General features: G+C 50.2%; 1 protein-coding gene across 7 annotated transcripts in view; it reads right to left on the bottom strand.

Moving 5' to 3' along the window:
* STX2 (syntaxin 2) overlaps nt 1–22019 on the bottom strand; it is a 42337-nt gene extending 20318 nt beyond the window's left edge. For 4 of the 7 annotated variants that reach the window (XR_012914225.1, XM_075996418.1, XM_075996416.1 and 1 more), the window contains exons 1-3: nt 21799–22019; nt 12782–12856; nt 8177–8276 (exon numbers count right to left, since the gene is read on the bottom strand). Coding sequence is in view for 5 of the 7 variants with exons in the window: in XM_075996418.1 (XP_075852533.1) it covers nt 8177–8276; nt 12782–12856; nt 21799–21828 (205 nt within the window). In the remaining 2 variants the exon portion in view is untranslated. The remainder of the gene's footprint in view (nt 1–8176; nt 8277–12781; nt 12857–21798) is intronic. The other 3 variants (XR_012914226.1, XM_075996419.1, XM_075996417.1) reach the window with 2 other exon arrangements.

Raw genomic sequence — 22019 nt, 5'->3', positions numbered from 1 at the left:
GCTGATCCTGACACCCTCAGACCCAGCCACTGCGCAGCGTCTGGCCACTGCCGAGGACACCCAGGCTGTCGGGTGGTCGTGACCACAGGCAGCAGCAGAAGCAGCGAGCCTGCACGTGACAGCAGGACTCACTCCCAGGGTGAAGACGCCCTTCGGGGTGGGGGTGCTCGGGAGGGAGGTGCTGATGTCCTGCTAGACAGGCATAGCAGGCACAGGCAGTTGGAGAAATAAGAGAGGTTACCACGTTGACCCTACACATAACCGAGAAAAGAACAGGAGACTAGGAACCTTCTCTTGTAGTGGACTAGGAAACCCAGATCAATGCTCGCTGAGAACAGTCAGAAAGGATGGACGCAGTGTTCTTAAATCTGCGTAAAGCCAGCAGAAACCTACACAGTGAGGGAAGACGGTAGGGAGGAGGAACGCCAGAGAGGCGGCCCAGCACTGGGGCTGCTGGGACCAGGGCACCTGCCAGTTGCACTAGCGCAGGGGGGTGGGAGCTCTGTGGCCACCGGCTGCGCCCTGCAGGTGAGCCCAGCTCTGAACCATCTGAGTCCCTGCCACTAGACCCAGAACTGCTGGTGCTCCCGGCCATCTGCCAGAAATAAAAACTAATCACCTCTGCAAAAAGAAAATACCATCTAGGAATCAAATTTTGCCACCAATAATTCATATACAAAGCTCAAAATGAGATAAAAAAATAACCAGGCAAACAAAGAAAAAATACGGATGAAACCCAACAAAAACAATAGATGCCACAAATAGATCCACAGGGCACCAGTGAGTTCATGGAGCTATCAGACACAGATGTTATTTTATTTTAAAAGATCAGACACAGATGTTATTTTATTTTAAAAGGGGTAAAATATTTTACCCCTTTTAAATTATTTAAAGGGGTAATTATTTTAAAAAGGGTAAAATATACAAGAGTATGAATTTTGTCAGAGACTAGGACAGTATAAAAAAGAACCAAACAAAATTCTAAGAGTGAAAACCAACCCAAAAGTAACTCTATGGGTGAAGAAAGATTCCCTGACCTGAAAGATAATAAGCTGAAAAGAGGTCAGAAGACAAGTCAGAAAGTTAAAAAACAAAACATGGAAAGACAAAATGATGGAAAATACAGAACAGACAGTATGAGACAGAAAGGATACAGTGAAAACATCTAAAATACATATAACTCAAGTCCCAAGGGGAGAAAATGGAACAAGGATGAAACATGAGGTAACGACCAACGTTTTTCCAAAACTGCCAGAAAACATAAATCCAAAGATGCAAGAAGCCTTATAAGAAGGGTAAGTAAAAAGAACCACATCTCAAAACATCAAAGTAAAATTGCTAAACCAAAGACTAAAAACCAACTACCTTAAAAGCTCTAATTAGCTGACTTAAAAAAAAAGACAAAAGACACTGGAAAAATATCTTTAAATCTCTATAGTGGTGAAAGAAAACAACTTCCAAACTAGAATCCTGTACTCAGTGAAAATATCCTTCAAGAATAGGATTAGAACAAGGATAATTTCAGACAACAGCATGGCCTCACTGAAGGAAATAATGGAGTTCTTTACAAAGAAAAAAAAATCTCAGACAGGAGTTTTGAGACACAAATGAAAAAATGAGTAATAATGACATGAATAAACATCTGGTTAGACCATGTGCATATTAACTGTGTAAAACAACATAAAATAACACCTTGGGATGGAAACATACAAACATACTCGTATACACACCAACAACATGTAAATCAGGGGGATAGGGCTGAAGTTATCTCACGTCCTTGAATTATCTCAGAAGCAATAAAAACACAAATTTAGATTAGACTTTCACAAGTCAAGAATGCATACTGTAATTTATAAGACACCCAATAAACCACAATAAAAAGTATATATAAGCCAGCTAACAAGGGAGGGGGCAAAATTCCTAAACATCAATCCAAAAGAAAGTATGAAAAGAGAGAAAAAATAGACATAGAAGAGGTAAGAAAAATAAAGAGGAAAAAAGAGTAGGAATTTCAATCTAATTATATCAATAATCCCAGTAAATAAATAGACTGGAAGTACTAAAGACAAAAAATTATCAAATTGGATAAAAAGACAAAATCCAACTATGATTTCCTCACAAGAGAGAAGAGGAACATCTAAAATATAAGGATACAGAAAGATGAAAAGAAAATTGAGAGTAAAGCATCGACTATGGACCCACTACCCAAAAGACAACCGGCAGGGCTGTATGGAAACCAGGCAACGCTGCGTGAAGGCACAAGGCATGACCAGGGCAGAGCGAGACACAGTGAGGACAAGGGGCTCGACCCCACAAAGACAGTGGGCGCCAGTCATCTGTCCAGGCTGCACCTGCACGGAGGCTGGAGATGGAAAACACAGAGGCAAAGGGTATTACTCGGTCAGTTCTTGAAATGAGAACACAGACTGTGGATCAGGGGATGGTGGTTTACCCTGGTAAATGTCCCGAGTTAGACAGTTACACTGTGGGACACAGAGAACACAGACTGTGGATCAGGGGATGGTGGTTTACCCCGGTAAACGTCCCTAGTTAGACAGTTACACTGTGGGACACAGAGAACACAGACTGTGGATCAGGGGGTGGTGGTTTACCCCGGTAAACGTCCCTAGTTAGACAGTTACACTGTGGGACACAGAGAACACAGACTGTGGATCAGGGGGTGGTGGTTTACCCCGGTAAACGTCCCTAGTTAGACAGTTACACTGTGGGGACACAGAGAACACAGACTGTGGATCAGGGGGTGGTGGTTTACCCCGGTAAACGTCCCTAGTTAGACAGTTACACTGTGGGACACAGAGAACACAGACTGTGGATCAGGGGGTGGTGGTTTACCCTGGTAAACGTCCCGAGTTAGACAGTTACACTGTGGGGACACAGAGAACACAGACTGTGGATCAGGGGATGGTGGTTTACCCCGGTAAACGTCCCGAGTTAGACAGTTATACTGTGGGGACACAGAGAACACCCTTGGAAGGAAATAGTGTGACTAGAGGAGAGGAGGTAGGAGTGTATGGTCATTAAGTCCAGAACTTGCTCTTAATGACTCAGCACGTACAATAATGTGCATATGTGCATGAACACAGGTCCGCACCCACATGCACACAGGGAAATCAACTGTGGCAAAATGTTAACGCTTGCTGAATCTCGAAGGAAACAGGGTTTTTCACTGAAGCATAAGTACAGCTTTCTATGGGTCTGAAAAGAATGTTAACGGCACACATTAGCTGGTCTGGGTGCACACTCCACAAATCCTGGCCACAGGGACAGGCCGACATGCACGCTCAGCGTGAGTTCCCACGGATGGCAGGTGCGGAGCAGCTCAGAATCGTGAGGATCCGGAAGTGCGGAGGCCTGGCGCCAGGGCAAGCGCCGCGCAGACGTTGGTGCAGAAGAGCAGTGGGCCTTCACCGGCTCCGGAACCATGACTGTGTAGAGCCAGCTCAGAGTCAGGGCTGTCTCGACTCTGCACCATCTGCTTAACCTTCTGAGTGTTAGTATTTTAGGCTCTAAAACAGACGTAAGGAGGTTACGTCAGTGCCTCACGTCGGCAGTTACCGTAGCACCTGGTGCTGTGCACCCATCGCAAGTACAAGGCAGTGACACTGTGATACGATCACTGCACCATGGTAACGTGAGAGCCGCGACAGCCACCACACACACGGGGAGGGTACGTGTCAACGGCGAAAGGCCGGGCCGGCGCTCTGGTCCCACAACGCCACGCCCCTAGGCAACCCGAGGACGAGGCAACAGGGAAGCGGTGCGCAGCCAATAAGAAAGGGCCCAGTGACCCACCTTAAAGCAGCACACTGTGAGACAGGCGCCGCACAATCCAAACTCCACACGTCTGAAAGTTACGTGCTTTTACACACATACTGCTTTTTAACTAGTAGAATATTCACCAAAATGTTGATGGTGCTAATCACCGAGGAACAAATTATGGGTGGGTTTTCCCTCCTTTCTGGTTTTTTCCAAAATGTCCACAATAAACATGTATGAACAGTAATAACATACAAAGGTGGCCTTTAAAAGATGAAGAGGACAGCGTCAGGGGAGGAGGAGTCAGATGCCGGAGAGAGCGGGGAGGAAGCCTGGAGACCACGGCCCCCGCAGCAGCGGCCACCAGGGCGTGGCGGTGGCGAGGCAGGGACGTGGCTTCAAGGGTGGGGGATGTGTGTGCTTTCAGGCCAAGAGCCAAGACAAGAACAGCAACCAGCAGAAAACCACATAGAGACAGGCTCAGGGACTCATCTCACAGTTTACCCTTTAAGAAGAGACACACACTTCTCATCTCAAAACAGAAGAATCAGGCAGAAATAAGATGATGACAGTGAAACATAATGACAAGGGCCGTCACCATTTATGGAGGGCTCTCTGGTGCCCCAAGCCCTCTCAGTAGCACCGCTCACTTAGCACTCTGACAACACTAACAGGCAGACAGCACCACCACCGACTCATTTACACACGTGGGAACTGACACAGGAAATCTTAAGTAACGTGTCCAAGACCACGTGGGGAACGAATGGTGGAGCCGGGGTTTGAATCCAGAACCAAAGCAAGACGAGGGCTTTCCACACACACAAGGTGACCAGCAGCCACCGAGTGCCTCGCTGCACACACAGCGGAGTGTGGAACTAGTACCAGGGCATCACGCTCAGAAAAGCTCCACATGCACAGCAGCAGGAAGGAGCTGGAAACAGGAAGCCACGCGGTGCAGCGTCCTCGCTTGGGCAGAGAGAGGCCGTCCAGGATGAGGACACAGGAACAGGAAAATGTGAGCGGCAGGAGTGACGGCAGGATGGACACACCCAAGCGTGGATGAGAGCAAGGGCTCTGGCTCCCGACAGGAGGAGCTACAAGACCTACCGTGAACGGATAAAATCTCCACCACTCACAGTAAATCCTGGCCATGTCGTCACCAGGATCCAAAAAATGGAATCACATACATTTCATGCTCCTGCAAGGCTGGATCCCTGTTTCGGAGGGCCTGAAATTTCTATATTTTTCAAAAACCCTCTTTAAAGAAAAAAGCAAAGAAATACTACAAGAGTAGAAGTGACAAAAGAAAAGTACAAGTAAAAGGGCCCTTCGTGCCGGGCGCGGTGGCTCACGCCTGTAATCCTAGCTCTCTGGGAGGCTGAGGCGGGCGGATTGTTCGAGGTCAGGAGTTCGAAACCAGCCTGAGCAAGAGCAAGACCCCGTCTCTACTATAAATAGAAAGAAATTAATTGGCCAACTAATATATATATAAAAAAATTAGCCGGGCATAGTGGCGCATGCCTGTAGTCCCAGCTACTCGGGAGGCTGATGCAGAAGGATTGCTTGAGCCCAGGAGTTTGAGGTTGCTGTGAGCTACGCTGACGCCACGGCACTCACTCTAGCCTGGTCAACAAGCGAGACTCTGTCTCAAAAAAAAAAAAAAAAAGGGCCCTTCGTCAGGATCTCGGCAACTCTGCCCAGATCTTGACACTGCAGATCAATGGCACAAGGAGGGCTGGCAGCCTGGTGCTCTGGGACCCACCCAGGGCCAGGCTGCCCCTGGCGCCACCTGGCGGCCACCGCGCTCCAGCACTGTCTGGTCGGAGGCTGGCTGGGGCTTCCGGAAGGCAGCAGCACCAGGAATCTCCCTGTTCACTGAGACCCCCACTTCCGGCCGCACGTCTGGAGGCGGGGCAGAACACGGAGGAGGTATGGCTCCTACTCCCTCTTTCTCCCCTTCTCCACAGGAACCTGGGCCACCCCTTTCTCTAGGCACAAGGGCAGGGAGGGGACAGCCACCACCTGCATTACCATGAGCCCATTCCTGGAGAGAGGAGTAACTGTATTTCGCTGTTTAAACACCAACTAAGTAAGCAGTGGCACATTGCTTCCTGCATTTTGTTTCACACTGTCGTAAAACAAACAAAAGACAAAAAGCAATGGTTTACTTTAAAGCCCAAAAGGAACTACTATGAAACATTAACAGCTCTAAATTTATTCAAACAATAGTTGTATCTGCTATTACTTGGCAGCAAAAATGTTTTGGAGGTAAATTACTCAAGAGAAAAAGAATACACTGATGTTTATTCAAATTCAATTTCCCTAAGAACTAAGCAAGATGTTAATAAGAGAGGTTACATAAAAAGTTCTGTGGGTAAACAGATTTGTGAAACACTAAATGAGGTTAAACAGGTTTCCTTAAAGCAGGATTCCTCAAAGCCCTGTTTAAGGACGCTGCACCAGTCCAGGGGGCGTGCCACGAAGAAGCCACCACGTGTCTGGCCACAGACTGATGAGACTTTGGCCACAGGAACATATTTGGGAAATACTCTTCTAAATCACAGATAAACAGAGACAGAGGCTCAAATATTATAAGACATGCAAAATGTTAAAATGTCACACTAAGTTCTTATTTTGTCAATGTGCGGCTATACTAAGTAATCCTCGAACAAAAAACATCCACTTCCAATGTCCCTCCGAGAGTGAGAATGAGGGTGCTCCCCTCGCCATTGCGATGCTGTATTGGAGATCAGTGAAATAAGACAAAGACAAAAAGCTTAAGAGCTGAATGGAAAAACTGTCATCATTCACAGGTGACATGACTGGGAGCACAGCAATCCAACAGAACCTACCAAGAATATCAGAATTAATAACTAACTTGGCAAGGAACAAGGTCATACAAGGCAAGGGATACAAGGTCAACATACAAAAATCACCGTACTTCTACATACTAGCAACAAGCAAATAGAAAATGAAATTCAAAGCAGATAGGATTTACATTATTATCAAAACACCAACTACCTAGGAATAATGTAACAAAAGACATGTGAGACCCTCACACTGAACCCAACCAGAAGACCTAACTGGTAGGACAGGCCATTTCCATGGATTTAAAGACTCAATAGGGGGCCGGGCGCGGTGGCTCACGCCTGTAATCCTAGCTCTTGGGAGGCCGAGGCGGGCGGATTGCTCAAGGTCAGGAGTTCAAAACCAGCCTGAGCAAGAGCAAGACCCCGTCTCTACTATAAATAGAAAGAAATTAATTGGCCAACTGATATATATATATAAAATTAGCCGGGCATGGTGGCGCATGCCTGTAGTCCCAGCTACTCGGGAGGCTGAGGCAGAAAGGATCGCTTGAGCCCATGAGTTTGAGGTTGCTGTGAGCTAGGCTGACGCCACGGCACTCACTCTAGCCTGGACAACAAAGCGAGACTCTGTCTCAAAAAAAAAAAAAAAAAAAAAAAAGACTCAATAGGGGCCGGGTGCGGTGGCTCACGCCTGTAATCCTAGCACTCTGGGAGGCCAAGGCAAGCAGATTGCTCAAGGTCAGGAGTTCGAAACCAGCCTGAGCAAGAGCAAGACCCCATCTCTACTATAAATAAAAAGAAATGAATTGGCCAACTAATAGATATAGAAAAAATTAGCTGGGCATGGTGGCGCATGCCTGTAGTCCCAGCTACTTGAGAGGCTGAGGCAGCAGGATTGCTTGAGCCCAGGAGTCTGAGGTTGCTGTGAGCTAGGCTGACACCATGGCACTCACTCTAACCTGGGCAACAAAGCGAGACTCTGTCTCAAAAAAAAAAAAAAGACTCAATATTGGGAAGATGTCAATTCTCCCCAAAAACGATGTGTGGATTCTCTGGTTTGTTCAGATTCACGTCCCCTCTGAAGTTTCAGTATTTACCATTCCAGATCAACGAAACCCTCCTCACAACTACCAAACCCTCACCCTGAGTTAGCTTAAAATCATTTGCTGACACGCCGCGAGCAGACACCGAGAACAGCACAAGGCACATAAAGCCCTTCCTGAAGACTTTTGGAAACGCCTCTCAGTCCGCTGTCATCTTCAAACCTGCCCCAACAAGTACTGATTTCCAATCAATCTCTCGCTAACTGCCCTCTACATATAAAACCCCATCCTTCCTGCTTAGCTGTGGACGCACTGAGACCTCAGGTCTGTAACCGACGGTGCCCTGTATTCTTTTGGATACCGTACGCAACGGTCCTCGCCCAGCCGCCCACCAGACTGTGCTGGGGGCTCCAATCCCCACCTGGGCGCAGCTTACCTGGGACCACAGCCCCAGGATGCCCGGAGCCAAACTCCCTGCTCCCGTGTAGCAGAGAGCAAGAGAAAGGCACACAGACAGAAAAACTTTGTTAAAAGGCATCGACTTACTTCCTTCTGGGTTTGGTGCAGAAAGAATGATGCTGTGGTTTTTCTTTACTTCCTCCACATATTGAGCTATTTTGCTGATACTGTTTCTAATCTCCTCAACCTAGGACAGACAGAAAGAGTCATCACGATGTGGAAGTGCAAATGTGCTACCACTTTCCATTACCTAAAAAGGGAAGAAAAAAGGAAGGAAATAAATGAATAATTGCCACATAAAGAAATAAAACCCTTTCCCATTCTCAAATTGATATCATTTAATTTAAAAAATAAAGAGAAATGTGCCGTTTAATGTTTCTACCTTGATGACAAAGGCAGCATCAGTCAACCTTCACGGAAGGCCGTTAGGCAGTGGAGATTCCTATGCCGGTCCACGCATCGCCAGCGAGGGCGCCAGCCGGAAGGGCCCTACTGCTGACGCACCCGGCCTGCGGAGGTGCTGGCAGTAACTCGCCTGTGTGAGCCGGTGTCTGCAGTCCACCCGCCGCACACGCACTGTCCTGGAGTTCTACCTGGCTCAGGCTACTCAACGTGTGTTTCCAAATGCGACGCGCTTGCTAGCGTGATGCACCCAGGTGGAGTCATGACACCCTCGCCAAGGCCCTCCATGGCAGGCCCAGTAATGGCCCCACAGATGGTCAGGTCCTGCCCCCTGGAACCCGTGAACGGTACCCTACGTGGCAGAAGAAATTCTGCAGCTGTAACTAAACTTCTTGAGATGGGGAGCCTAGGCCGGCTACCCAGGGGGACCCTCCACCCAAGCACGGGCATCGCAGGAGACAGGGCAGGGCGGGTCGCGCTACAGAGCAGCAAGGCGGCCACAGGAGCAAGACGCCACGCTGCACTGCTCCCTCCTGCAGCAATCACAGACCCTGCACGTCGTGGCATGCGTCCACACCCTAACCTGGGGTCTGAGGATGTGTCGCCTAGCGTGGCAAAGGGGCGCTGCAGACAGGATGAAGCTCAGAGCCCTGCGATGGGGATGGTCCTGGTTATCTGGGGGTGCTCGGGGTACCGCAGCGCCCTTCTAACACACAGCCAAGAGGGTCAATGTCAGAAAGCGGAGAGGTGACAAGGAAAACAGCCTGGCAGGTGCTGTGCTTTGAAGACAGAGGAAGGGGCGAGCCAAGAACACGGGTGGGCTCTAGAAGCTGTGAGAGACGAGGAAGACCCCCGTCCCCTCACCCCGCTAGCCGGAGCACAGCCCGTCACCACTGTGGTGTTTGTCGGACTCGTTTCAGACTTCTGACCCCTGGAACTATGAGATAATGAATACGTGTTGTTTCAAGCCACAAAGTCTGTGATAATTTGTTGTATCAGCAATAGGAAACTAAAACATGTGTTAACATGAATAACACATCTTTATGACAAAAAAATTTTCCCCAAAAATCAATCCAAATAGGAGCAGTGATTTACATTTTTTGTAAATCTAATTTCTAGCTTAATTGAAGGCATGGTGATTCTCATGTATCCTCGTGTGTTTACTGTGTTGTCCTGAGGCACTCCACCGCTGTGTGTTCTTGAGAAAGGTGAAAAGGTGAACGATAGCTTACAATCATTATAAAAATAGTTTTGAGGTGGTCCACTCGAAAGGGTCTCAGAGACCCCTAGGGACCCCTGGTCCAAGCCTCAGACCACATTTGGAAAATCAAAGCATTAAAGGATGGTCTAACACAGAATTCTGCTCTTAAAAGAACAGTTAAGAACGATTCCATCAGGCCTGGGTGTTATTTCCCTTTATACGCAATGTCTGTAAAATTTAAATAGGCTGGTCGAGGTGGCTCACACCTGTAATCTTAGCACTCTGGGAGGCCGAGGCGGGCGGATTGCTCAAGGTCAGGAGTTCGAAACCAGCCTAAGCAAGAGTGAGACCCCATCTCTACTATAAATAGAATGAAATAATTGGCCAACTAAAAATATATAGAAAAATTAGCCGGGCATGGTGGCACATGCCTGTAGTCCCAGCTACTCGGGAGGCTGAGGCAGAAGGATTGGCTGAGCCCAGGAGTTTGAGGTTGCTGTGAGCTAGGCTGACGACATGGCACTCTACCCTGAGCAAAGAGTGAGACTGTATCCTCCCCCCCTCAAAAAAGAACTTTATATAACCCACATACTTTCAATTTTATCAATCATGTAAAAACACTACATACAATAAAACCGATTCTTTTAAACTTGCTGCTATTTCATTATGAAGCTTTAAGCACAAGTAATGGTATTTGGTTTTAGGACAGAGATCTGCATTTCATTGTGCCATCATTAAAGTATCATTTCTAAAGTAGTTCTGTGGTACACTGAACATCAGAAAGTAGAAAGAACATCATTTTAACTCTTGGAGAGTTCTGCAACACATACCACTGATAACTCTAGCAGAAGCCCCAGTGAGGTTCTGGAAGACAGGAACTTGCTGGGCTCACTCAGCACCAAGACAGAAGCACAACAATGGTGACAGCCACCATTTACTCCCGTGAGTTACAAGACACAGGGGGTCTTTCTGTCCATTATAAATCATCTTTACAAAAAGGAGACTCCCTGGCTGCCCTTCAGAGCACGATTTTAGCCTTTAACCAAGCACTGGTCACGTAAAAAATCCATTCATTTTGCAACATTCTATGACAGTAAAGATCTGAGGGCCATTTTCTAAAACTGAGTTTATATTAACAAACATCATTTGCTTCTTTATTTGTCTAAGAAGTCATTTCACAGAAGTTAACTGCAAAATAAATTGACTATTTAAGAAATGAAGGCTTGAGCTTAAGTTAGAATCCAAATGAGGTCAATGAGGAACCTGTTTTGTACACATCCCTGAGACACCAACAGCAAAGATGAGTTAACACCAGACAAGCAGAGACTACAGCAGCATTCAATGAATCACTACATGGAATTTTTCTATTAAATACAGCAACGTGGTTGGGCATGGTGGCTTCAGGCCTGTGATGCCAGCACTTTGGGTGGCTGAGACAGGAGGATGGCTTAAGCCCAGGAGTTTAACACCAGCCTGGGCAACATAATGAGACCCCATCTCCACAATCAATCAATCAATAAAACATTTAATTCTAGGAGATTCTTTAAAATAAGAAATAACTTTTTACAAGGAACTCACATGAAAGAGTTAAGCAACCAGGTATGGGTAAAATCTGCACAATAATAATCTGACAAAGTGGTTAGGGAAGCTAAAGATAAAAAAATATAAAAAGAGTTTCAGCCGGGCGCGGTGGCTCACACCTGTAATCCTAGCTCTCTGGGAGGCCGAGGCGGGCGGATTGCTCGAGGTCAGGAGTTCGAAACAAGCCTGAGCAACAGCGAGACCCCCGTCTCTACTATAAATAGAAAGAAATTAATTGGCCAACTAATATATATACAAAAAATTAGCCGGGCATGGTGGCGAATGCCTGTAGTCCCAGCTACTTGGGAGGCTGAGGCAGGAGGATTGCTTGAGCCAGGAGTTTGAGGTTGCTGTGAGCTAGGCTGACGCCATGGCACTCACTCTAGCCTGGGCAACAAAGCGAGACTCTGTCTCAAAAAAAAAAAAAAAAAGAGTTTCATTTCCAAGTTAAATCAGGAAATCCAGTATCTTAACTCCTTTATGCCTTAAAATAAGTTATTGCATCTAACAATTTAATCTCATCAGGAACTAACAAATACTTGAAAACCAATGATTAGGCTTACATTAGGCATTCCGGAATTTCTGGTTGAATCTGAAAAACTGATAACTTTTAGTATATTCTGATTAATATATTACATATTTCCAAATCCACGCACAGATAGACCAGTGTAGACTTTGGACTGAGCTATTCTTTTTTTTTTTTTTTTTGAGCCAGAGTCCAGGCTAGAGTGAGTGCCATGGCATCAGCCTCGCTAACAGCAACCTCAAACTAATGGGCTCAAGCAATCCTGCTGCCTCAGCCTCCCGAGTAGCTGGGACTACAGGCATGTGCCACCATGCCCAGCTGATTTCTTCTATATGTATTAGTTGGCCAATTAATTTCTTTCTATTTATAGTAGAGACGAGGTCTCACTCTTGCTCAGGCTGGTTTTGAACTCACGACCTCGAGCAATCTGCCCGCCTCTGCCTTGCAGAGTGCTAGGATTACAGGTGTGAGCCACAGCACCTGGCCTGGACTGAGCTATTCTATAGGTTCATCGCAACCAAAAAGAGTCCTGTGAATGAAGTGTCCATCATTAAAAAATACACTGGTCTGGTGGTGAGAACTTTTAGAACATCTATCAAGGGGTGTGGCAGGCTCTCCCAGAGGCAGCCTGCAGGGGAGGAAGTGCATCCAGTAGCACCCGGCTACACGTCACAGGGGCAGAACCGCCTGGCAAGCACCCCCCACCCACGAGCACGAGCCCCTCCTTACGTTCTGGGACGAGAGGGTTCCTCTGCACTCCACACCCACGACCCTACCGTTCGCACCCCACCCCTTCCCGGGCTAGTAGACAGTGATTTGCATTTTTCTCAGTATAACCAATTAACTCCAGAGAATTTACATGATTCAAACAGCAACTTTTAAAATATTTTAGTACTGTTTCAAATATGACAAATGCACAATTACATGAACAGAGCTACGTGTAAAGAAAAGTCTGTGACGGGGCTTCATTCAGCGCTCTCACCTGGTGGAAGAAATCCTCCATAAAATGGTCCTTCTCAACAACGACAGTCGTGTCTCCATCGTCATTTTTCCTACACTAAAATGGAAAATATAAAATGTAGAATTAGATGTTCAACATTTTTATGTAAGCACAAACAGTGAACTGAAAGACAAAAACAATTCAGTACCCGCGAGATCCCAACTCACTAGAGCAGTGGTCCCCAGCCTTTTTGGCACCAGGGACCGGTTTCATGGAAGACAATTTTTCCACAGAGAGGGGGACCCAAAGAGCTCTGCGGGCCGGGGCACCAGACTGTGACACACAGCAGCACACCGCCATCTGAGGCAACTGAACTCTGCAACACTTCACCATAGCAGCTAAGGCCCCGGAGAGAAACAAGGTTTGGATTTCGCAGAACCGAGCAACTGAGAATCATTCATTCCACTGCGTGAGTCAACATCACACAAGCCAGTTTTATCTTCCAAAAGTCAAACTGGGCTGGACGAGCTGGCTCTCTAGGCGGGAGGATCACTTGAGGTCAGGAGTTTGAGACCAGCCTGAGCAAGAGTGAGACCCCGTCTCCACTGAAAACAGAAAAATTAGGTGGGTGCAGTGGTGCACACTTGTAGTCCCGGCCACTCAGGAGGCTGAGGCAGGAGGATCCCTTGAGCCCAGGAGAGTGAGGCTGCTGTGAGCTGCGATGGCACCACTGCATTCACCCTGCACTCTACCAGAAAACAGAGTGAGACTCTGCCTCAAAAAAATATATAGTGGAGTTGTTTGTGTTCCATATTTCCCATAAAAATTAAAAACACTGACAGCGCCAGTTAACTTTTCTAGGGTGATAATTTTCAAATAACTTTCACATATATTAGCTGGCATTACTCCTTTTTTCCTAAGTGAGTAACTCCCCATCACACATGCACTAATAGTCAATGAACACTTCGATTAGGAAAGGCGTCTTAAAGAAGACCTTAGTAAGTAAAACTGAGGAAAGCAACTGCAGTGACCACCGGCAAGAGCCAGAAAGACGCTGGCGTGTGGGAATCTGTTTACTACGAGAACACAGAATGATGAGGGAGGAGGAGATACATCAGGACCAGTTCTCTAACTGCAGTGGCACCAGAATGTCCCGGGCTGGTTGAATGAGGCGGCCCCTCCCAGGTGGCTGACTCGGCAGGCGGGGAGGGAGGGGCAGAACCTGCATTTGAAGCAGCTGCAGGCCATGCCCAGGAACCCCACTTGACAACCATCCTTCTAGGCAGTCCAAACAGTCTAACAGGGAAAAGCCTAACTAGGAGGAAAGAAATTTTTGTCTACCGCTATGGGGAGAGGAAACAACAAAATGACCCCTGGGAATGGACACCCTAATTACAAGGTGTTCGCTCACCAAAGCCTTGAGAGCAGCCTCCGGTCAGCAGTGAGACCTGAGCTGCCGGGAGGCGCTCTCCTAAAGCTTCTCCCCAGGGCCAGATCAACTCCAACTCACAGAGCCAGGTGGCAGTGACCCTCAGGACCTTCACGATCCTTCCCCAAGCCTCAGCACAGCTTTACTCATCTACAACCCACCAACACTCTGAAACAAAATTCCACTCAACCTTAGCTAAGAAAAATCTGAAAACTAAACAAATGTGCTAAGAATGCGCAACAAATCCTTCCTGTCTACCATCCAGGACACTCACTGAGGCAAAACCAACTGGGCCTAAAATAACCACGCTGACTCTGTCACCCTCTCTGGCCCAGGGCCCCCTGCGTGCAGATAAGGCACCCGGCAGCCACCGTGCAGGGAGGGGGAGCGGCCGCCCTGAGACAGAGTAGCCGTGCCCACCGGCCCGAGACCAATCCCTCCATTAAAAGGCTCTCTCCCGTAACATGTAGACTCAGTCAGAAGGCCGCACTCAAGGGTCCAGAAGGCCACACGTGGCCCCAAGGCCCCGGTTCCCCACCCGAGCCTGAAGGGAGGGACCCAGCTGGTGGCCCCTCAGAGCTGTCGGCAGCACACTCTGTCACCCGGCACCCCCTCTAAGCGGTCTTCCCAGGAGCCCTGGGTGACATGGAGCCACCTGACACCAGTGCGGAGTGGGACACCTGGAGTGGAGGAGCACTGCTACCGGGAGTGTTGTATTTGTGCTGTGCTAGCAGGCAAGGGCTGTGGGTTCCAGTCCTCAGCGTGTGAGGCGTGTTTGGGAAGAGGGCCACTGCAGACACAGCTGGTTGAGATAAGGCCACACTGGAGGAGGAGAGGTGCCAGTGATGAGGAAGGGGTGCCTTAGGACCAACGCCAAGGACTGTGGCCACCACTGTCTAGAGGGGGCAGGGAAGGACCCGCAAGAACTTGGCGGGAATAAATTTCTGTGGTTTTAAAACACCCGGTCTGTGGCCCTTGTCGCGGCAGCCCCAGGACACTGACCACCGGAAGCACGTCTGCACAGCCTTCTCTGAGGGACGCGTGGCCCCTTTACCCCCTCAGCGTGAAGGGACAGCACGCCTAGGGAGCAGCTCCGCGTCAGGCACCGGGACGGGAGGCGCCCGCCCACCTCCTTCAGGGCCGGGAGGGCAGGACACGGTGTGGTGAGGAGGCGCTCTTCACAGACCAATCAAAGCTTTGAAACCGTTTCTAGCCCACAGCCCTACTTCTAAGCAAGCAGCCCTGAAGACAAAATGGCCACGGACTAACGAGCAACAGAGCAATCAGGGTGAGACCCAGACTCCAGCTCTTCCCGGCACACATCACGCTCTTGGGGAAAACAAGATCCACTCGCGGGCGCCGCGCTGGTGCCCAGGAGCCCTAGGAAGCACTTAGCACAGCTAACCCTAACAAACCCCTCATGTGGCACATGCCCTATTCATACACGGGAACGCAAACTCCACGGTTAAGGAGCGTGCCCAGGGCCGCAGAGCTAGAGCAGGGAGCCAGTGGCTGCAGCCAGCCCGTCCGGCTGTACAAAGCTCCTGTCTGAACGGCTACACCACGCCGACCCTCCGAAAAACACTAAGAGCTGGCTGGCAGGCGACTTAAAAGGCTTTAAACGCCTTCCAATTTTTATGATCCCATTTTGCTGGCGAGGAGGCTGAAACACTGATCTGACTCCAAACACCCTGCTCCTAAGAGCGCCCGACACACCCTACTCCTCGGGAGGAAGAAGCTCCGCTGGCTGCAACGCCCTGCCCTCCCCTCCCCCGCCCTCGGCGTCCCCCTTCTAGAGGTTCCTCTCCTCGACCACGGCACCCCCACCTTGCTCCCTCCCTTTCTCTAAACACTCACCTGGGCACAGGTTTCACTGTTTCCCTGTGCTTATCTGTCTTCTCAACTGTGGGGTCTCAGAAGACACAGGGCCAGGAATGACTGAGTGAAACATCATGCAAGTCGCTAACTGACTGTGAACTGGACCACCCGAGCCCGGGTGAGAGAAGGAAGCTCAGTGAGCATGCTGGAAACCCTGCTGGGGACTGCCCTGGGGGCAGAGTCCAGGGAGATGGACGCGCACCCCTGCCCCGTGAGTGACCACATGGCTCTCAGGGCATCTCACAGCTCTGAAAGTCACCCTAGGATCAGAAATGCCTCATCTCTGGTTGTTTTCCTTTGTATTATGGAAAACTGCAAACATACAAAAGTGGAATATCATCTCCATCAGCCAGGCCCCGTGAAGATCGGTCCACAGCCTGTCCTGTTCCAGCTGCACACCCACAACTTCCCACCCTACACCCCAAGGCCATCCCGAGGCAAATCCCAAGTGACAGACACTCTTGTGTGTATGACGCAGCGGAGAGCCCAGGCTACTTCACCAGCCACTCCAGGAGAGAAGCTGTACCCATCTCAGTACTCAGGAGAAACGGTCTCCAACGTCTCGCTTTCCCTGAGGAAAGTCAGTTGTTTTCTTATCATAGCCGTCCCGTTCTATGTAACTGCACTCCTCACTGGGACACGGAACAAACAACTACAGCAGCTCAATCCCTCTTCAACTCTGATATCCATGTTTTTGTTTTTTTGGTTTTTTTTTTGAGACAGTCTCGCTTTGTTGTCCAGGCTAGAGTGAGTGCCGTGGTGTCAGCCTAGCTCACAGCAACCTCAATCTCCTGGGCTCAAGCGATCCTCCTGCCTTAGCCTCCCGAGTACCTGGGACTACAGGCATGCGCCACCATGCCCAGCTAATTTTTTGTATATGTATTTTTAGTTGGTCAATTAATTTCTTTCAATTTTTAGTAGAGACGGGGTCTTGCTCAGGCTGGTTTCAAACTCCTGACCTGGAGCAATCCGCCTGCCTCGGCCTCCCAGAGTGCTAGGATCTGATATCCATGTTATGCACCATTTCTGTCCATAAAGTCTTTCACTTGCTAGTAAAAAATTTCTCTACCTGTAGACCAAGAATGAGTCATGTCAATAGAAACATATTTTTTCTAATGTCCTACTTCTTGTTGTTATTTTTAAGCCTTTATTTATATTTCTCATTTCTACCTGGAAGTCTCAAAACTATTAGATGTTAGAAAATAGACCAAATAATACTGTTTTCCCCTTCATAAAAAACAAAAAGATTACTACCAAAAACAGTGATATCTTTGGCTTTATGCCTAAGCTACATTACTCCTGTCTTCAGTGAACACCGTGTTCAATCCTTCATGCTGAGATTAATACAAGTACAGCAGCCATGTTTGTGACAGCACATTTATAATAAATAAATGTGGCAAACATTTACTGAAAGCACTGGGAATATTCTCCAGTGTGACATACTTGACTGCCAAAATGTCAAAGAGCAGGATAAATATTCAAATATCAACACTCTGTTTAAGTGTTAAAAGAATTGTCCTTAAAGGTAGCATTATAGTAAAAAAAAAAAAATTCTCCCTATGTGAACACTATTGTCAGGAATGAGCAGCAAGAAGCTTCCTGGTTAGGCGCGGTGGCTCACGCCTATAATCCTAGCACTCTGGGAGGCGGAGGCGGGAGGATCGCTCGAGGTCAGGAGTTCAAAACCACCCTGAGCAAGAATGAGACCTCGTCTCTACTATAAAATAAAAAGAAATTGGCCAACTAATATATGTAGAAAAAATTAGCCGGGCATGGTGGCGCACGCCTGTAGTCCCAGCTACTCGGGAGGATGAGGCAGTAGGATCTCTTGAGCCCAAGAGTTTGAGGTTGCTGTGAGCGAGGCTGACGCCACGGCACTCACTCTAGCCCGGGCAACACAGCGAGACTCTGTCTCAAAAAAAATAAAAAATAAATTAAAAAATTTAAAAAAAAGAAGCTTCCTGGTTTGACATGATTTAGCAGAAGTTAATAACTTGTCATTGGAATTTTCATCATTTAGAATTCAACAGAAGGCAGAGGCGAGAGGATCCCTTGAATAGAGGAGTTTGAGACCAGCCTGAGGAACAGCCAGATCCTGTCTCTACAAAAAAAAAAAAAAAAATAGAAAAATCAGCTGGGCGTGATGGCACATGCCTGTAGGCCCAGCTACTGGGGAGACTGGGCCGGAGGATCGCTAGAGCCCAGGAGTTCGAGGCTGCAGTGAGTTGTGATGACCCCACTGCACTCTAGCCAGGGCAACAGAGCGAGACTGTCTCAAAAATAAAAAAATAAATTAAAATAGAATTCAACAGAAGCTGAATTATCACAAATGAGTAATAATTACCAAAATTAAATATTGACTTTACCTATGAAAAAACACCAGCCATTCAGAAACATGGTTGTGAAAAGATATTCAACTACTCCAAGAACTACTTGGATAGGAAACATTTCCTACTTGGGGAGGGGGGGACTTAAACTTATATATTTGGTAACTTTAAGATAAATTTTATACTAGGGAGAAGGCTGCTTTCATAACTTCCTGAAAACATAAAAGCTAGTAAATATTGATAACGCTTATAAGTACATAGCATTCCTCCCTCCCCCCTTCTCCCAGAGCTTGGTAAGTAAGCATGGTAAGCTACCTGGTGCGGAAAGGTAATCTACAGAGATAACACAACAGGAATTTAACATGATGGTCTGTGGGCTGCCAGGAAGGTCCAAATACTTGACCATTAATAAAGAGGGAAGGAGGCCGGGCGCTGTGGCTCACGCCTGTAATCCTAGCTCTTGGGAGGCCAAGGCGGGCGGATTGCTCAAGGTCAGGAGTTCAAAACCAGCCTGAGCAAGAGCGAGACCCCGTCTCTACTATAAATAGAAAGAAATTAATTGGCCAACTGATATATATATAAAAAAAAAATTAGCCGGGCATGGTGGCACATGCCTGTAGTCCCAGCTACCCGGGAGGCTGAGGCAGAAGGATCACTGGAGCCCAGGAGTTTGAGGTTGCTGTGAGCTAGGCTGACGCCACGGCACTCACTCTAGCCTGGGCAACAAAGCGAGACTCTGTCTCAAAAAAAAAAAAAAAATAGAGGGAAGGAAAGAAAAATCCCGATGAAGAAACTTCCCTGGAATGGGTACAAACATAACTCCCATGATCCTAAGAATGAAAGAATGAAAGGCATTCACTGCCTTTCTCAGAGTTCCTCATCTGACCCACAGAACACAGACCGATTTAAGTGGCTATTCTATTTTGCCATGTGTAGCACATAACAGCTCCATTCGAGAAGCGAGCATAGCTGGTAACTCATCACACGCAGGGATGCCTTGGGGCCGTGGGTCTTAGCACGCTGGTCTGAGGCTGCCAGCAATGCAGGGGGCAGAGCCATATCTGTGAACTGCAAACACAAAACAGTGAACACTCAGCCCAAATTAGTGCCTGTTACTGTTTTTTAAAAAAAGCCATAGCAGGGCAAGGTGGCTCACGCCTGTCATCCTAGCACTCTGGGAGGCCGAGGCGGGAGGATTGTTTGAGCTCAGGAATTGGAGACCAGCCTGAGCAAGAGCGAGACCCCACCTCTACTAAAAATAGAAAGAAATTACCTGGACAACTAAAAATATAAATAGAAAAAAATTAGCCGGGAATGATGGCGCACGCCTGTAGTCCCAGCTACTCAGGAGGCTGAGGCAGGAGGATCGCTTGAGCCCAGGAGTTGGAGGTTGCTGTGAGCTAGGCTGACGCCATGGCACTCTAGCCCCAGCAACAGAGTGAGACTCTGTCTCAAAAAAAAAAAAGAAAAGAAAAGAAAAAAAGAAAAAGTCATAACTACTGCTGTCAGCCTAAAATCGTTTCATCCCTTAGACAGCCTATAAACATCCACTATAGTTTCGCTGGCCCTGCACCACTTTATGTGTGTACAACGAATGCATCTAAAATTGTACCACTTTTAAGCAGACTGCTCTCCTCTTGCTAAAGTGAACGGCAACTTGCTGCTCCATCTGCTGAGCGCCCGCGCACTCTACCAGCTGGGCGTGTTAGGTGTGCTCACACAGAGCAAACACACACACAGCCCTAGATGCCAAAGCAAAGTGTTTACTGGGGAGACGCGAGACTCCAGCTGTTGGGGCTCACCCCACCCCAAGCATCCAGCACTACAAGGCGCCCACATTTCGCACGGATCTGTTGACTGCTACCTGGTGCAGGGTGCTGTGTCAGGCCCAAGGGATGAAGCAGAGAGCAAGAGGACCCATCCCTGCCCCCAGGGAATGACGCCACTGGGGCTGACCCCACGGGGCGGGGCGGGTGACAGTTAGACCAGTGACCTCCCGCTGGAATAATGGGATAAGCGCTGGGCCAAGTATCAGGGTGAAGAGTGAGCTCCCTGCGGATGTCAGCAGATGTCAGCTGGGGCACCAGCAAGGCCTGCTCGGGAAGGGGTCAGGGCCCGGCCCTTTACCCTTCCAGGTGACTCTAGGCCCACTGTTTATGCTCTCAAAAACTCTGGGTCCCCATCTGCTGAACGCACGAGGTCAAGGGTCAGGGAAGCCTCCAAGACTCCCACCCACCCTAGGACCCCTCGGAGCCCCTGCCCCAGCCCCTGCCCCAGGGTGTCCCAGGCTCCCACCACATGACACTCCGAGCCCCAGCCTTGGAAAACCCCTCCCTGAGCTCCCAGCCCAAGACACCAGGAGCCCCCACCATGGGACCCCGCCCGCAGCCACCTCCCCAGGACACCCCTCGCCCTGGCCCTGGGGACCCCTCCCTGAGCCCGGCCGACCCCAAGACACCCTGAACCCCGTCCCAGGACGCCCGCGCCCTGGCCCTGGGGACCCCTTCCCGAGGCCCTGCCGGCCCCAAGAAGCCCAGAGCCCCGGACCAGAGGACCCCAGCCCCTTCCTCAGGGTGTCCCAAGCTCCCACCCCAGGACACCCCAAGTACCAGCCTTGGGGACCCTCTCCCTGAGCTCCCATCCTAGGACGCCCCGAGCCCCAGCCTTGGGGAACCCCTCCCTGAGTTCCCAGCCCAAGACGCCACGAGCCCCTGCCCTGGGACCCTGCCAGCAGCCACCGCCCCAGGATGCGCTGCGCCCCAGCCCTGGGGACCCCTCCCCGCGCCCCTGCCCCAGGACGCCCCTCACCCCGGCCCTAGGGACCCCTCCCCGCGCCCCTACTCCAGGACGCCCCGCACCCCGGCCCTAGGGACCCCTCCCTGCGCCCCCGCCCCAGGAAGCCCCGCACCCCAGCCCTGGGGACCCCTCCCCGCGCCCCTGCCCCAGGACGCCCCGCACCCCGGCCCTAGGGACCCCTCCCTGCGCCCCTGCCCCAGGAAGCCCCGCATCCCAGCCCTGGGGACCCCTCCCCGCGCCCCTGCCCCAGGACGCCCCGCACCCCGGCCCTAGGGACCCCCTCCCCGCGCCCCCGCCCCAGGACGCCCTTGCCTGCCCACCCCAGGACGCCCCGCACCCCGGCCCTAGGGACCCCTCCCCGCGCCCCCGCCCCAGGACGCCCTTGCCTGCCCACCCCAGGACGCCCCGCGCCTCGGCCCTGGGGACCCCTCCCCGCGCCCCCGCCCCAGGACGCCCCGCGTCTCGGCCCTGGGGACCCCTCCTCGAGCCCGTCCGCCCCAGGACGCCCCGCGCCTCGGCCCGGGGACCCCTCCTCGAGCCCGTCCGCCCCAGGACGCCCCGCGCCCCGCCCGCCCTCAGGACCCCGCCCGGCCCGGCGCGAACCGCTACCCGCTGCCGCCGCCGCTCACCGCCGTCAGGTCCGGCAGCCGGTCCCGCATCCCCGCCGGCCGGGCGGCGCGCCCCGCCACTCAGGCCTGCACCGCGCCGCCTCGGGCCGGGCCGCGGGCTCTCGGGTCGCCGCCTCAGACCGCCGCGGTGCCGGCGCCGCGCCCGCCGCCCTCCGCTCGGGCCGGCGCTGCCACGGCAACCGTGGCCCGCGCGCTCTGCGCATGCCCGGCCCGCGCCGCCG

Source organism: Microcebus murinus, chromosome 22 (genome assembly GCF_040939455.1).
Source record: "Microcebus murinus isolate Inina chromosome 22, M.murinus_Inina_mat1.0, whole genome shotgun sequence".
Classification (NCBI taxonomy): Eukaryota; Metazoa; Chordata; class Mammalia; order Primates; family Cheirogaleidae; genus Microcebus; species Microcebus murinus.
This window is presented reverse-complemented; position numbering and strand designations above follow the sequence as displayed.